This window comes from Diadema setosum, chromosome 16, assembly GCF_964275005.1.
Source record: "Diadema setosum chromosome 16, eeDiaSeto1, whole genome shotgun sequence".
NCBI classification, from domain to species: Eukaryota; Metazoa; Echinodermata; class Echinoidea; order Diadematoida; family Diadematidae; genus Diadema; species Diadema setosum.
In genome coordinates this window covers 21,047,875-21,066,374 of record NC_092700.1, presented here as the reverse complement: position 1 = coordinate 21,066,374, position 18,500 = coordinate 21,047,875, and the positions used below count along the sequence as shown (strand labels likewise).

At 37.0% G+C, this 18,500-nt stretch overlaps 1 protein-coding gene across 1 annotated transcript; it reads left to right on the top strand.

Annotated features, from left to right (window-relative positions):
- The first annotated feature begins 5,633 nt into the window (after positions 1 to 5,633).
- LOC140239691 (uncharacterized) lies at positions 5,634 to 16,900 on the top strand. The gene is made up of 9 exons (XM_072319515.1): positions 5,634 to 5,718; positions 6,233 to 6,304; positions 9,787 to 10,002; positions 10,315 to 10,398; positions 11,040 to 11,303; positions 12,511 to 12,732; positions 14,214 to 14,285; positions 15,255 to 15,354; positions 15,736 to 16,900. The coding sequence occupies exons 1-9, from the start codon at positions 5,634 to 5,636 to the stop codon at positions 16,898 to 16,900; spliced, it is 2,280 nt and encodes a 759-aa protein (XP_072175616.1).
- The last annotated feature ends 1,600 nt before the right edge of the window (positions 16,901 to 18,500 follow it).

The following is an 18,500-nucleotide window of genomic DNA, read 5'->3' as shown; positions in this document are numbered from 1 at the left end:
GCATGTTTTTGCGCGTTTTATCGACGAGAAACAGTCCCACTTGTTTAAGGTAGCAGTATATTTTGATGTAGATTATTATTGAACAATTTGCCTATAAAATGGTACAATACACTTCTTGTAATAATTCTTTTCACTGAATATCATGAACGCGACTGAACCCGAGCGAGCGGAGCGAGCGAGGGGGGAGGGGAGGGTGTGGGAGGGGGGTGTCCCCCCTCCCACGGTAAGAACTTTTTGCATTTTGATGTTGTAAATGGTGCAATTTGATGCATGTTTTTGCGCGTTTTATCGACGAGAAACAGTCCCACTTGTTTAAGGTAGCAGTATATTTTGATGTAGATTATTATTGAACAATTTGCCTATAAAATGGTACAATTTAAATACGCTTCTTGTATTAAAATTCTTTTCACTGAATATCGTGAACGCGACTGAACCCGAGCGAGCGGAGCGAGCGAAGGGGGAGGGGAAGGTGTGGGAGGGGGGTGTCCCCCCTCCCACGGTGAGAACTTTTTGCATTTTGATGTTGCAAATGGTGCAATTTGATGCATGTTTTTGCGTGTCTTAACGAGTTGAAACAGTCCCACTTGTTTAAGGTTGCAGTATATTTTAGTGTAGATTATTATTGAACAATTTGCCTATAAAATGGTATCATTTGAATAATCTTCTTGTATTAATTCTTACACTGAATATTATGAACGCTGTCTGCAGTTCAGCAATCAAACAGAAAAAGCATGCACACGAGGGTGTAGATAGGGGCATATCCCCTCCCACACGAAGGTGATTTTGCGTTTTCAGACCTGAAATTCGGCGGTCTGGTGCAAATTTTTGGTGCAATACTTTTTCATCGAAGTGTTAAAATCACGGAATTTAGCTCTTATTCCGAATGTGCACCATCTGTGTGTATGTATAAAGTCTAGTGAGGTAGAGCTTAGGGGAAGGGGGATTCCCCCTCCCGCTCACGGAGCTTTTGCGTTTTTAGAATTGAAATAAAGCGATCTGGGTATAGCCACAGTCTACTTCTATGCATGGCGGAAGGGGGGGGGGGGGGGAGGGGCGGGCGAGCAGGGAAAGGCGTGGGCGAGTGTTATCTCCACCCTTCCCTTCCGATGGAGCTTTTGCCTTTTTAAGGTTGAAATTGAGATATCTCGTATACGCATATTTGATGGAATCAACATTTGGGAAATCAAAAAAAAAAAACAACAAAACAAAAAAAAAAAAAAAACTGATGGGGGGGGGGGGCTGAGGGAGGAAAGGGTCGATTAAAAGGGGAAATTCCCCTTATACATGAGAGAACCTTGAGTTTTTGTAATATAAGTGATAAGTCTTGTGCACTCAGAATTATTCATATTTTTTTTTTGGTAAATCTAAAAAGTGTACTAAGCTAGGGAAAGAGGCACAGAGGGGGAGGGTTTGGGAGGGGGATACCCCCTCCCAAGCACGAGAGATTTTGCATATTTTGAATTGAAATTCAACGATCTGGTGCACACTTTGAGTGAAATATTCAAAAAAATATCTTATTTGATGAAAGGTTGCAAAGGAGACCCGCTTCATGTGCATGCATACAGTATGCACGCATTTTTTTTTCCGCCTCCCAAATCCCCGGTCCAAATCTTAGGGGGCGGGGGGGGGGGGGCGGGGGGGGGGGGGGGGGGCGACCGCCCCCATCGCCCCCCCCCCCTGGCTACGCCAGTGCATAGGTGTAATTAATAAAGTAAAGTTTTGTTTTCCTGTTAAAAAGTTGCTAATGTTAATTTTACCTTATTTAACGTATGGAATTATAGTATGGGGAAATACACATTCAACTTATTTGGACAGATTATTTTTGTTACAAAAAAAAAGCACTTCGAGTAATATGTAATACCTCCAAATATTCCCATACTGACGGATTATTTGTGGAGAATAAGGTTTCGAAAGTAAGGGATTTGTATCATTATTACCTTGGTCAATTTATGTACAGTTTGTATAATAATTCACTTCCTTTAGTTTTTGAAAATATGTTTAATAAGAATAAAAATATTCATAAATACTCCACTCGTCAAACAGATGAGTATCATTTGCCCCTTACCCGAACTCTATTTACAAAATCCACGTTTATTTACAGTGGCCCCAAATTTTGGAATTCCCTTGGGAAAAATATAAACGATTCCATTAGTTTGAAATCATTCTCTAGTAATTTAAAGAAATATTTGATTAGCTCATATATATGTACCCCATGATTAGTTTGACTGTTTGGAATTGTTGTTCTTTTTTCTTCACCCTGCATCGAGAATGCTGACCTGCCCTTCGCTCTCTCTACTCCCCCCTCTCTCCCTCCCTCTCTCTCTTTCCCTACTCTCTTCTGTGTGTGCACAATGTATGTGGATGCAAACATGTGTGTGTACGTGCGTGTGTGTGCGTATGTGTGTACGTGCGTGTGTATGCGTAAGTGTGTGTGTGTGTGTGTGTGTGTGTGTGTGTGTGTGGGTGTGTGTGTGTATGTGTATGTGTATGTGTATGTGTATGTGTATACATGTGAAAGCGTATACTTCATGTAACCATCCGATTCGATTGAATGAAAACTGTATACTTTCAATGATTAGCTTGTACGGTACATGTATCGATGTATTGTGTTATAGAGTCATATATAATTGATGTATTGTAGTAATGTAACGTAAGTGAGGGGACTGCAATCTACAAGTTCGCTTTTTAGCAGCCCCCCAATTTTCATTTCCATGAAGTTCTTTTAAGAACCAATGTGTGTTATTATGTTCCAATATATGTAATAATGTCAAAGTGTATTACCTGTGTTTGATTGGAAATGAAAAAAAAAAAAAAAACATGCATGTGAACATGCATGTGTGAAATGAAAATGAAATGTGTTCACCAATGTCATTTTATATTTAGCAGGCAAAATGTTACACGGAGTAGCGGCTGCAATTTCTTTCGTTCTGAAGCGAACGCCGATTGGATCAAAAGAGGGTGCCAACGATTTCGAACATACGGGAGGGGGGAGGGGGCGCAAAAAACAACAACAACAAATCAAACATGATAAGAACAATACGTATAATGATGACATGGAAATATACAAATTTCGGCTCACTCACTCGTACTAATTTAGAGTATTTTTCAAGTCCTCCTTGTTGGTATAAATCGTTATCTATAAGGCCGTCACTATATCTTGATTAGAATTGTAAGATTTAATAACCAAAAAAAAAAAAAAAATGACAAGAATTCCATGTTTTGTAAGCTGAAATACAAAAGTTTTCGGCTCGCTCGCTGCGCTCGCTCGCCAAAATTTATCAAAAAACAAAAACAAAAACAAAAACAAAAAAACGTGATGATGACGCGGATATATAAAAATTTGGCCTCACTCTGTCGTACTAATTTAGAGCAATTTCATCATCAGTTTGTTGGTATAAATCGTTGTCTATAAGGCTGTCACTATTGATTGTAAGATTTGATAACCAAAAAATGACAAGAATTCCATGTTTTGTAAGCTGAAATACAAAAAATTTCGGCTCGCTCGCTAAAATGTATATCAAAATTTATTACATTTAAATCACCCTCAAAAGACCCATTTTAAGTACTTGAAAACACATATCATGTGGACTTGGGGAAAGTCCCTACCGTTGAACATTAAGTCTTTTTCAAAAATTAGGGGCGCAATTTTCGCGCTTGCCCCGGGCGCCGTTTTCCCTAGATACGCCACTGCCACGAGTCCTCCACGAGACCGACATTGAAAATACAGTAGGTCCATGAGTCATACAGCTCACGAGTTATACAGCTCATGAGTCATATATACCACCCATAAGTTCGGCACTCGGCAAATATTATAAAACCCATGAGTTCGACACTACGCAAAGGAGGCTCACGTACGAGAACGCACTATACGCACGCATGACTATAGTGGACTTTGTGATTTGTGGAATGTATAACTCATGCATGGACTGTATCACTCGGCACCCAACAGTGCTCAGTGAGCAGCCATCAAAATCACGCTTGTCTATTTAGCGCAGACTTTGAACATCGATACCCCCTCAAAAAGTGATAGGAATTTAATGAAAGGTCATTGTTAATAGATGTTCAAAAGTGGCAGCAATTATCATAGCCTTCCACATCACCTCACCTCGTTAACCTATTCAGGATTAAGTCGATAACGGTAATTTAGATTTATTTGTCAAAAGTGAAACCAACGAAATGGCAGTCGTGAGGATTGTCGTGCTTCAAAGACATTATTCATATCAATGAACAATTAAAATGTCCTTGAGCAATGATGATCACACAGAAGATTAAAAGTGAATAGATCGAAAGCACTATATACGTACATGTATAGTTTAGCAATATTGTGCTTGACAATGCTCCTGAAGATAGTTTAATCGCACGAATAAACAGAAGCATAATAATAGATTTTATTTTAGACCTCTAATCGGTATATTAAAGGATATGAAGGCTGACGTAGAAAAGGTCATCACGAGAAATAATAATAATAATAAAAGAAAACTAAAGAAAAGAAGATGACTTCATGTATCTTCCCTCACAGTCCCCGGCGCGTTAAAGGACAAGTTGATTGAGAAAATGCGGTAATATCAGTAAAGCACATTGGGGGAAGTTTAAGGAAAATTAGACAATCCGCTCAAAATTTTGGAATTTTTGAAGTTTCAGTGCCACGATCGCCTGATGAGACGACTATATAGTGATGTCATATGTATGCAAGGATATAAAAGAAATATAACGAAAATTCTTCACATTTGGACGTTCCTTGCATGAATGATAACAGAGCATGCAGCTGCCTTGTCTCTTTCAGAAGGCAGGAGGTATACCGTACATCCGCAGAAATAAGGAATGTGTACTTAAAAAAAAATGAAATGTAGAATTCTCTTTATATTTTCCATATATCGTGTTATGCACGTGACATTATAATCTGTGGTATCGTCCGTCAGTATCTGCACAGAAACTCTAACAATTTATAAGCTTGAAGGGATTGTCCGATTTTTATCGCACTTTTACTGATGTCTTTTATTGATATGCTGCATTCACTCAATCCCCAAGTACATGAAGGTGAACTTGTCCTTTAATTGAAGCATCAGTCAGTCAGTCCATGTTCACGAGTTGACAAATAATTTGAGTGGTATTAATGCGAACGGTGGTTTCAGAGAAATTCAACGTGAAACAAAACAGTGAAATTGGTATTTGAATTTCTTCTTTTTACAATTATTAAGCAGAACCAAAAGGAGTGTTGAACTGCAAACTTACAACCCCGGCAGCCATCCATTACATAGGGCCTAATGAACAAAAGCGACCGACTTGTTTCACACAGCTATACGGCTGTAGTAAGTTACCAAGTATATTATGCTCGTGCAAGCTCGGGCGCCTTCCTCCATGCAATGACACCATGAATGACATTATCAGCATTGATTTATTATCAAACTTTCCCACACCGCTCGGAAGGACATCATTTTGAACTATTAACACTCTTGCCGTATTTAAGACTGGGCTTATACTTTCACATTTATCAAACACCTGGATGTAAAACCATGGTTTCTTAATTTGGGCCGGGATATTCATAATTAAAAGTGGTTTTCATCTTTAATCTAATGCCAATAAAGAGGGACTGATACACAATTTATCTGTTCTTTATTAAACAAAGACCAAGAATGCCTCGCGCGATCCTGTTGGTTGCCTGTTTCTTGCTCTACGAGTCGTTGCTCACTTCGTCAACCTCGGAAAGCACCATAACGTGTATGTATTTTCCTGGTGTGTATAGTTTCTTGTAATATTGCCGTATTTTTGTAATGCTTTTCATTGTTTTTGTTTAATTTACTGAGACATGCCTGTGTGTGTATGGTAAAAAAGAAAGAAATCATTTAACATCTTATCATTTCCAGTTTTCTAATATATTATTGTCTCGATATTTGTTGTAATAAGGTACTGCTTCATCGTATACTTTAACGCTCTGATCAAGCGAGAAACATTGCTTCCTTTGTTAAATGTATTGTATATACCTCTATAGTTAGCCCTGGAATAAATGGTACAGAAAATGAATTTCCTAAAAAGTAGTGTCAGTATTATGATAATTGTGAATGGAGTATACGATATTACAAGAATGATTTCTTACAAGATAATCGTGAATGACAAAACAAAAATGGTGTTTTGAATGCTCAATTATATTAGCATTTTATTTCCATTGTACACGATACAAAATTTGATATTTACTTAAAAATTATCCCTTTGCGCTCGTTCCTTGCACCTGCAGATTTTACTCTCAACTGCTCGGGCGAGCCGCTAGACCTCGACATATGGTGTGATAGAGAATGCATCGCCAACAGTAACTGGATTATACAGGCACCTTTGGGAAGGCGACTTCTCGTTGAAATTCAGTCTATCAATACTGCATGGATGACATTTTATATAGAGGATGTAATATCTAACAGAACATTTCGGACTGTTACTAGGGGGCATAATGTGACGTCGTCCGTTTTGTCACTGGCACATCAGACGAAAGTGCGCGTATATGGGAGCATCCGATATATAAATCTGGCGAATTTCATAATAAACGTACAGTGTTACGAGGGTGAGTATAACTGCTTCATGCCAATCTAAACAATAAGTATTACAGTTTCCATGTATTTTTAACATCATATTCCTGAACAACGTGTTGTAGGACTTTTTAATCTTAATTTTCTTCTGAGAGAAAAAGGTAACCCGATACATTGTACGTGTGTTGACTAAAGACAATATACTGAGTCGTAGCAAATGGAGGGCCAAAGGAATGCTACATTTTTAGTTGAGATGGGGATTTAGGTTTTAACGTTTTGCGAAATATTTAGAAATCATTTCCATCAAATATTAAAGTGCATACCTTTTTGAGAGGAATTACAAGTCTATTTAACCCTAACTGCACGGGGGGGGGGGGGCTGGGAGGCCCCCCTCCATACTTTTGCCGATTGCATCGCGACCGCTGGGAATTTCGGATTCTCGCTTCATGACTTTTCCCCCTGAAGTCTTGCGCACATTTTGATACCACATTTGTCCATATCGGACCTACCTAGGGGGTGTTATGGGCCAATTAGTATGCGCATGTCATTAAAACGGCTAATCGCTGCATACATTTGTGTACAGTTACATACTGTCAATAGACCATGGCTTGCATTACTTTAAAAATTTTGCTCAGGAATTGGTTTTCCACTTGGTTCATGCTTCTATATTATTCTGAAATAAATTGGGCAAAGTTTAGAAACAATGATATACATAAGGAATAGAAAACGATAGAAAACATAAGAAATAAATACAATATAAAACATAACAAAAAGTTGTTTTTTTCTCGTTGTTTTTTTCTCTCTCTGAGGGGGAAATTGAGTTTTTATCCACATAGATGATTCAAATAACTCTTATCCTTCCACATGATTTACTGGGCACTCTTAGAAAACAATAAAATACATGACAAATGTAAACAGTAAAAACAAATGAAATAAAAACATTGGAAAAACAAAAGAATAACAGTGATATTTTCACTTTTTGAGACAAAAAAAAACATGATTCTGTAAAGTTAATTTCAAAAATGTTTTATGAGTATGGCAAATAACTTGTTTGATTTTTCTCACATTTCTATACTTTTTGTATATATTCATTGATTTTTCTTATATTTTGCACGCAAAATCACATATAAGCTGATTTTTATTTATAAAATCATAAATTTACATAAATTTGAATAAATTATTCTTCAAGTTTACAATATCAGGGACATTAGAATACAGTTGAAAAGTATAGTAGTGCCCATGGGTCCTGTAAAAGGATTATGTTACTTCCAGTTTCATTTTAGTACGTCATACATTTCAAAAGTATGCAAAAATTCATAAGTAGTAAATTTGCATATTAATAGTTTATGCAAATCTGTTGTACTTAAAAAAATATATAAGAACTGATTTATTTCACATTTGGGAAACATTATTCTTCATTATTACACAGTTTTCATGTAATTTTGTACTTGTTTAGGCTGAAATTATGAAAATATCCCCCAAATGCATAAAATATGCATTATGAATAATTAATTAGCTAATTATGAACAAACTTTGCATAATAAATTAAAATAAATTACACCATCAGATTCAGCACGCGAAGATCTATCAGCATGCAAATTTTCAAGTTCATCGGACATTGCGTTTCTGAGATCAAGGGGGGGGGGTCTCCCAGGCCCCCCCCCCCCCCAGTATTTTCATGGAGCCAAATAGCCCAGTACAGTTAAGGTTTAATGACAATCGGTTTTGAAATGACTGAGATACCCAAAACCAAAGTAGTACTAAGAAGAGGAGGTGGGACCCACCTTTTATTGGGACCCTTTTTTTGTGGGGATATCGGTATCCAGTGAAAGGATCACAGTCTTTATTCTCATTATTTATTCAGGAATATCATCATGTTTTATACTTCAATTAAGAAATACTGAATTTTCGTCATTTTTTTTGTACACTATCAATATGAAATTGTGAGGTGCTGACAGGCAGTTGAATTGGCGCTACTTGCATTTGAAGACTCACACGTGATAGGTTTTACAAAAAAAAAAAATCCACTTTTGATCCTTAATAGTTCATAAAACTATCAAATAACACTGACATAATATTATGAGCAACAACTAAATAGTGAACAATTTCGTTGGAGGTAATTAAACAATGAAAGCATAAACCGGTTTCATTAAATTCAAGACTTATTTTTAAGTCAGGGTTCAGATTTTGCTCTATTTCCAACCCTCTGTACAAAACTTTAACTTCGTACATGGGTCAATACTGGTGTGTATGGGAGTGTCCTGAACAATGGTCAGGGTTTGAATGCTCTATAGACATTCATTAGAAATTCCACTATCACAGCTAGTCTTTATTCATCCTGAAATGTAGCGTATGTAAACATCACATGAAAACATGTGCTTATTTTTTCGTGTGCATGCATTTTACCTTCTACCATGAATTCAGACTAGCAGTGGGTTTATGACGTAAGGCTTCTATATTGGGAAATCGGGCGACTTTAAGCACCGACGCTGTGCGTACGTATGATATCTCTATGGAAGAACAAGATCAGTGGTGGAAATAAGCTGCATGCTTGGCGGAGGTCTGCACTCTCAGAGTGCTTTTCTAGTTGATAAAGTATCCATGTGCCTTGGAACAAGAGACCAGAAGTCTATAGTCAGCAGAGCTCTGAAAAGATTGGTATTCTGTATTCATGTCTATCGTCGTTCTGAGTCATTGTAAGCACACACTCACATACACATCATTTGTTCTCTAGGCCTGTGTAAAGTTCAATTTTGTACAGAGGGTTCAAATTTGACCAAAATCCGGAACTTAACCCTAAAATTAATCATTGATTTAATGAAACTGATTCATGTTTTTGTATTAAAGCCACCTCCAACTAAATTGTACGCTATTCAGCTATTACTCAGACTGATGACAATGTTATCTGATATATAGTTTTTGAACCATTAAAGATCAACAGTGGAAAATGTTTTCTGTAACACACAGTGAAAACGAATTTTTCCGATGATGGCTTTAATGCTTCTCGACAATAGTTTGAAATATGTGATAAGCATGAGGAAACATACAGAGTAAAACTAGTAATTTGTCTCTGTAATTGTAAGGTGTTACAATTTTTATTGTTTATTAGTTCTCGAATGAGGCCTACGCGTTACTTGACCTACGGACTATACGCATTATTTTGTAATTAGAATGATGTACTGTTTATATCATTGTTACATCAAATGTTTCAGTAAAAGCTCAACAAATCAAAAATTCAATTTTAGAGATCTATATTCATTCAAATTTCAAGAAATACCATCGGCAAAGCTGGATGAAGGAGCCTCTCCCCTGGATGGCTTAGTGGGCCTGGAGTCAGATAGATTGGTGTGCTATGACGGCTTCAACATTTTAGCTGCTGAATTAGTCTGCAGAGAGCTCGGCTTCCCGGCAGTAAAAGATTATTCGCCTCAAATGATATCAAGAACAGGAACATCAAACAAGACTCATTGGCTTTCATATTCTGCAGGTAGATGTAATGCACATATTTTTTTTTTTTTAATTATATGCTCCCTCTGTATTTCATGAAATCGAAATATAACTATGAGACAAATGAATACGTACATTCACACATTTAGCAAAGGTTGGGAATACTCAAGTTAAGAATTCTTGAGATAGATCAATGCGATATATATCATTGCCTAGAATTTTGTTTTTCCCATAAACTCCAGATCCTCTGGAAGTTTCAGAAGCATGACAAACGTTTATTCGTACCGAAGATAATGCTTGATAAGTTTGTAATAAACAGTTCGTGAATGATTTCCGCTATATCGATGCACAGGTTGTCAAAGCGCAGGAGTAAAGGATTGTCTATCACAAGGAACGAAGTGTCTCTCAAACACGACTGTGAGGCTCACATGCAGAGGTGAGATGGAACATGGAAGGTGCAAACGATTTACTTCTTATTTGTACAAGGCTGGACATCTTTTCTGGTGGCCCGGTAGTTGGGCCATCATTTTTTACAGAAATGATATGCTTCGATGGCCCGATGCTGCCACCAGACTTTGTGAGTGTGTACACTGTTTTATGTGTTTTTATTATCCAAATAGGGGAGAAGAGCTCTCTGTCCTTGATAACTGCACCCATTTTCGGCTAGCTGCTCCACTCAAGATCGTGTATAATGATTCCCTTGCTATGACTCTCACCCATATCTAATTGCCTTCCATGTAGTGCAAAGATAATGTCCGTCTTACATCTATGTTTTGTCAATGTTCTGAGGCTCCTTCGTCATTAAAACTTGATAATTCAGGCCAGGTCTTCAATATAGACGTATTATATACCATATGATATGTACATTGCAGAAGAAAATAATCATTGGTCTACATGAAAACACGTATCGTTTACAGTTTTGCGATAGGGATTTTATACTATTTCGACAATCGGGAACCTTTAAAGGGATTGATTGAGACTGATGTCACAAGGAAAGTATTACAAGTATTGATCAATTACTATTCAGCTTTAAGAAATCGCTTTATGATTTTAAGGATCTTTTTTATATCCATGCAGAACCTGGATTCCTTGGGTGCTACCAGGGCGATCGTGACGCTTTTCAGACTTTATACGTTTCCGGGTTTAAAGTCCATTCTAATGAAGAGTGTGTATCCACCTGTAGAGTGAAAACCAGAAGCTATGACAAGGCTGTGAGTGATGGAAAAAATTGTAGATGTTATGGACCAGAAGAATATAATAACAACTTCTTTTCTAGCTTGAGCTCTACTCATTCTTGGACACCTGCAGGATCCAGCAAGCAAGTCCATTGTTTCTATAACCGTGAGTATCAAAAACATTTTATTCATGGCAGTATAAGAAACTTGGGGATAACATTTTGAGCAGTAATAGTACTGATTTTCAGACTTTCTTTTATAACCTTTTTGTTTTATCATTGCCTCTTATAAGAACTCTATCCATCATTATTTTAACGGACGTTATTGTCACTGTATAAAAATGTAAGTCATATGTTGTTGCTTGGGTTTTGTGATTACGCGGGTCATGTGTCAAATTTTTATTTGGATGATGATGTCAGAATATTTGGGTTCAAAATGTTAATCTTTATTTTGGTGATAAGCTTATTTTGTCGATTTACATCTATTCAGTACTCGTATATATATATATATATATATATATATATATATATTCATATCAGTACACACGGCAAAACAGAGAGATTAAAACACTTTTTTTTCAAGTAAATATTTCTCATAAAATATTTTGCTTAATATATTATAGTGTTTTGTATGCTATATAAAAGGTAATTTGATTGACTATCAACTTGGTAGGTCAATAAAAAGGAAACTTTACAAAATGACATCAGAGAACATACACTATTGACAAAAGTGCTAGAAATTTGAAATGCTATTTCAAATTAGGGAAGTTGGAAAGAATATTTAGTTTCTTATTTCTCTCATGAATTCTTAAACTCCGAAATTAACAGTATGAAATAAGCCAATTCTTTCCATTTTGTCATTTTTGCGGCTTAGGCCTACTCCTTTCTGTCATTTGAAGTTAGAGTTGACAGAAATTTTCTACTTGCCTTTTTTAGTTTCCCACTTTATTTTAAGTTCGGGAAATAAAGAGATACAAGAGAAAAAAAAACAACTTATATTTGGCATTTCATTCAGGTCTCGTATTGTGTTGAATTGGGCTTTTGTAATCATTACTATCTTGAAGGGTATTTGCAAATTAATGACAAAATGTAAATTTCTGCAATTGTTATTTTTGTGCCTTGGAGGACAAAAACGAATATGTTCACTCATGTATTCCTCAGTATCCCTCAGTATCAACCTATTAGGTGGATAGTCAATTAAATTGACATCAATTATATGGTTTATAGTACATTAATTTTTATGTTATTCTTCTATGAGAAATATGAACAGGAAAAAGTGCTTACTTTCTCGCTTGTGCTAAGTATTATAGTACATTGTTTCGTTATTTTCAGCATAGTTTACTTAAGATCGCGACTTTTCTCGTTCATCTAAAGTTTCTGTCGGGGTTTGTGAGCACCCCGGCCCTGTGTCTGATGGTTATTGGGACTCTAATATCTCGAGCTTTGGATCCGAGATAACTCTTACTTGTGACGAAGGGTTCATGTTATATGGCAGCGCGACACTGCAGTGTGTGGGACTACCTGGATGGTCGACTTACTTCCCGGATTGGAACGCGTCAGTCCCTTCTTGCAGGGCAGTTGAAAATGCAACAAATGGTCTGTCGTACAAATTGATTCATCTTGCAGTAAGAAATGATATAATTAGACGCAAACCGTTTATAAATTTAAAAGTGGAAGGATAAATTTGAAAGTTTTTCATCTTGATATATGAGAAGATCATAATCAAACTGAGCTGGTCTCTTGATTTGATCATGCCATGTGACAACAGATATCCCTAATCCCACCCTCTTCCAAAAAGGAGAAGAAAAGAAAAGATGAAAATAATTTCACTCAAAAAATTTGAGAAGGCATAATGTGATAAAAAAAAATACAGCGCAACAATGATGACTTTCGTTTGTTTGAAGACATGGTGTCACTTTACTCAACAATTTGCGACTGACTGACTAAATCAATTCTTCACTCGGTTTTTAATTCATTACGATTTTAGTTTGATTAACATTAAACAACATATTGATTTAAATAACTCCTACTGCCAAAATTTTAAGGAGATAGTTAGATGGGCTGGTAAATCATGATCATGATTTGGTCATTTCAAATGAAAGTGCTGGTATGCTACGTAGCAAGTGATGATTCATTTATAATGCGATGATTCCTTATCAAAGAAGAATGAAAAAGTTAACTGTTTCTTAATGTCCTTCTGAATGATGTCTTCTTTGTTACATTTCCTTCCGATTAATTTCGTATGTCCATTTTTGCAACAAGTAAAAGTAGTTTCCTGTCATAAGCTGTTATATTGGGTGCTGTTCGTTATTCCGAAGGTTCGATATTTCGAAGGTTCGTTAATCCGAAACACACAATTTCCCTATACCTAGAGGTTCGTTAATCCGAAAATGAAAAAGGGTACGTTAATCCGAACATTTGTGGCGTTATTCCGAAGGTTCGTTATTCCGAAGATTTGTTAATCCGAAAATGAAATTCGGAAAAACGAACCTTCGGAATAACGAATCTTCGGACTGAAGAGCCTTCGGAATAACCTTCGGAATAACGAACCTTCGGAATAACGAGCTGTAACCGTTATATTATAGGAATAGGTATTTCACAACTATCCGCAGAATGATAAAATTTGAAACCTGTGTTTTTCACGATGGAGGGTGAAACAATGCTAGAGATTTATCGAGTGAATTGATTCAGACTCCGAAAGCCGAAACAATTTCAACTCTTCTCGGTCCAAAGAGAATACACACTTCTTTTTTTTTATCCTGTGGTGTATTGCAGGAAGCTTTCATGTACAGTGCTCGGAGACATCATTCTTTGACCGTGCAAACTTTTGTGACGTTTACAAAAGAGATATATGACCTTCAACAACGAAATTCCACAATAATGTTGAATATACGATGCAGCTTTGATCATATCCTTCTGGTAAGCAACCCGAGAAAATCATTATTTGATTTCGAGTAAGAAGAGACGGTCCTACAATATGCATTAATTTTACATATTTTGATACTATATTGACACGTGCATCCTTTTGTTTTTGCACCTATTCCATTGGTTCACGTTTGTGATCGTTTTTAAAACAGGTATTGAGAGGAACGACACCTTAATCTACACAACACCACCACAAATCATAGACGACAGTACAAGCATGTCAAGTGAGTAGTGCAAGGTGCACATATTAGACAGTATGCTATGACAGTATGAAGTAAAGTTTTCATGTCGTATGTGTACATGTGGAGGTTTCTTATGGGGGAAAAATAGAAACGTTTTGAATTCTTGCCTCTATCAACTAGTCTGTAAATGATTGGAAAAAGTCATTTATTCAGTATGTGATCTACTCACGTCATCAGCCTGAAACACAAAATCAAGTATCTGTCTTATCACCACGTATATATTCCGGCAACATAACAACTATAGAAAATATTATTATATCCGAAGTTGTTTTTCTATGTTTCAACGGGTATGTACACGTGGAAGTCTTGAAAAAGAAGAGGTTAAAACTGGCTAAGCCAATCTAATTGACATGTCTGTTGTATGTGTATCGTCCAATTAACTTTATACCTGCTGTCTTCTTATGAATAGGCAAACGGACGACAACATTACATGCATTAAGAGAGACAGGGATTACGACTTCTTCCGGTAAGCTTCGTGTCTAACTATGAAATAAACGAAGCTAGGCTATTTCCCCTTTCCCCTTCTATTTCTCTTTTTAAATCGAATTGTTAAGAACAACACATTTCGCGGATGGCGATATGAATTCAAAGTCTTTATTACGACCAGATTTTTCCCCATCATTACATACTTGTAAGCAGAGGTCAATCACGTACCCGTATCTAATCACATCCGCGTGTTCAACAATAAAGATAGAAGAATTCCTATAGCACTGGGATAAACGGCATTCTTATATTTACTCGAGTTCCAATACGACAACTTGTGCAACATTGGTTCTATAAATGTGATTGTATGAATATACGAAAAATACGGGATCATCGATTCTTCTTTCTTTTTTTTTTTATATTCGTATACAATATTATCAGATATGAAAAGAAAGTTTCTCAAAGTAACATTGACTGAGTGATTGTACGCGCTCTCATTTCCTTGCTTTAATCATGATCTTGGAATAGATATAACTGCCGAACTCTACATCCTGGGAACCCTTCTATTTGTCATTGTCATATTGCTTGTTGTCCTTGCTCTGGCTTGGCACAAGAATCACAAGGAAAGGTGAGATATTGCATAATCCAGTATCTTGTGTTTATGTGCGTTGTGTGTGTGTGTGTGTGTGGGGGGGGGGTGTTTAATTGGGATATCTTCATCGTAGGTCTTGATAAAGTTATACACTTGAAATGTATAAATACTTTATAATCAATAATATAATTTCTTAATATGTGTTTCAATGTTATGTCATATACATTGATAATGTTACATGCCTTCGAGTGTACTATATCTTACGACTACATGTAGATCGTATCCACGAAATCAATTAGAAAGATCAATTCGATGGTTTTCATCTTCTATGAAATCTTGAGAATTGAAATCATAGCCATTACTATACATAATTACAATTCTTTTTTTATTGTTTTTTTCTTATTATTTGATTAACAGACGTATGCCCTTACGAGCTGCAAACCAGCTATTGCAAATGTCTCCTGTGAACACTTCCAACCGAAGGCCGAGCTCGGCCGATCATGTTGAATTGAACACTACGGGAACTGACGCTGGAGCAGAGGATCAGCCATTCCAAAATCATCCTAACCACACATTCACAGACGCCACTGCTCATGAGGAGGACTCATACATCATCTACCAGAATGCTGCGAAGGTAGCCAAGGGGGCTGCCCATCCCTCAAGAGTAGATCGAATCTCCCCTCGTGCATCTTCCTCACAGAATAACATCAGTACCACTGTCAGCACCTCATTGCCCTCAGTGAATATCCCGTACATTCAAGACCGTAATTATAACAGCATGCAGGAAACGTCAATAGATCAAACGAAAAGCGGCTGTGAGGACTGTGCCTACGAAGTTGTAGACCTTCATAGAAACAATGGGGTTAAAGAAATTGCCCCTAGATCACCTGGTGAAGTGCGCTTATTTGATGACGCGTGTTACAATTCACTGACATTCGGCAATAGATTCGACAGTGCTTGCGCTCAAACATATTATTGTCAAGGGCAGGATTCCAGAATTGCCACGGTGTCTAACGGGAAAGGGGAGATGGACAACGAATGTGAAAAGTCTTGCAAATCTGGCGACTTTTCCAAGTCGAGAAACAATGACTACGATCACACCAATCATGCCTTCCACGACGACAAAGCGCAAGTTCACCACCTAGCGCACTCATCTGTCTGTCTGACTTTGCAGCCTGATCTTCACTCTAGGAGAGAAAATATCCCTTCTTCGAATATGGGTTCCCCAGCAACTGAGCCTTCTGGAGACGTTTGTAGTTATCAGCTATATCAGTTAATACCTGAGGACATTGACAGCAGTAACAGGCCATGTCACCCTGACGTTTTTGACTCGAGTGAATACATTTTACTGAATCCTGGAAAAGAGTCAGTCGATTGTCTTCTTCCTGCTGTGAGAGAATTTAATAACGTCGGTGAACGCCAAGAGCCCGATAAGCGAGAAACTACAGTGTATCCACGGGTACATGAAAAAATAGGAACAGCTTTGGCACCTAAACCAATAATGTGCGAAGGGTTGTATGCAGAGGTTGACAAAACTCGTGAATCGTGCGTTGTTAACACAATTTCTAACAGTATTGCTTGATAAAGTGTACATGAATGTCACAGAAATGTATAACGATTATCTTAATGTGTGTCATATATGTCTTATACAGACGCAGCTCTAAATGATTGTACAATAATTTTACTGCAAGCATCTTTGTGGGACTCGTCCGGATCTTAGGCAGCGTTTGTGAATTTCATACACTGATGGAATAATACATCTAATGTTCCTATTAAACAACCCAATCCCTGCTAGTTCCGTTGGTTGGAATATCTAGCGAGACAGTATTGCCATGAATACATAAGGTACAATATCAAACACAAAATCAACCTTAGCCCATACATCTGAAATACTGCATTTTACAACTGCTTTCTTTCAGGAAGGAATAGACTCACACGTGCAGTCAGCCTATATTGAGTGAAACGTGTACCATCAAACTTAAGAAATATCATAACATGCGCTGCTGGTTGTAGCAAGTCTACAATGATTTCTTTTGTCATCCATGGTGAATGGAATAGGAACCAAAAATGAAAATGAAGATGTATTTGAGATATTGATGGTTATAATGATGGGAATATTCCACTTTAACTCATGGGCTCACGTATTAAATATAGATCACATGTATACATAGGCATAGTATGTAGCCTGCCAAAAATTGCGATAGTTAGAGAAAAGAACGAATCAAAATAATTCAGGCGCCAAATATGATAATTGCAATTGGTATCTCAAATCAAAACAGCTCTGTAAAAAAAAAACAAAAAAAAAATAAAAAAAATTGCAATATTCTCGTATTGACGAATTTGGGAGGAAAACAGCAACCCTGACCGAGTCATCATAGAATCAAACACAAGGCTTATTGAAATAAATAATACAAATCATGAATAATCTTTCAATCGTACTCCTGTATGCATAATCTTCGGAGGCGCCATGCATCCCTGTCAACATGACAATAATCAATTCTATTTTCTGGTGCGTATTTTCTGAAACTCTTAATTGGGATAGTGGGATGCTTTCGAAAAGAGTTAATGGGGACAACCAATGACACAATGCGACTATGTACGCTTGTAAGAGTGTGGGCTTGTTTTCATGTATTTTTTTTTCTATGAATTTAGGGGTTTTGTTTAATCTGTGATCTTTGATTCTCAAAACTCATACTTAACATGTAATGTAAAAAAGGCGAAAAATACCAAAATTCATCAGGGAATTACACTCACAGAAGAAGAGGTCCAAAGGGCAGAATAAAACATAAACATGCACCCGATTAAAATAAAAACAAAAACGCTGTAGAGAGCAAGGCATTGAGATTACAATGGACACTTTTCGGGAGTTCCCATGCAATCCTTTGGCTGTTCTTTCTCCTATACGGGCGAGATGTCGCCATGTCGACACACTCTTTTGGGATGTCAACTTGTCGAGACAATTTATTTCATTAAGTCGATTTACTAATTAAAGTTGATAAGTCGACGTAGTGAGATTCATATCTTGATAAGAACATTAAATCGACTTGACAAGTTGAAGTATCTCGCCATGTTGTCAAGTGTCGTGGCACTTGACAACACTGTAGGTGTAGATGAAGAAAAAAAAATAATGCAGCTCCCGACTATCGGCTCCAAGTGAGCAAATTCGATGATCAAGGCGAAGA

Coding starts and splice junctions, on each gene's coding strand:
- LOC140239691 (XM_072319515.1), top strand. CDS start 5,634: ATGCCTCGCGCGATCCTGTTGGTTGCCTGTTTCTTGCTCTACGAGTCG. Junction 6,305..9,786: donor TAGAGAATGCATCGCCAACA/GTAACTGGATTA, acceptor TCAAATTTCAAG/AAATACCATCGGCAAAGCTG. Junction 15,355..15,735: donor CACAAGAATCACAAGGAAAG/GTGAGATATTGC, acceptor TTTGATTAACAG/ACGTATGCCCTTACGAGCTG.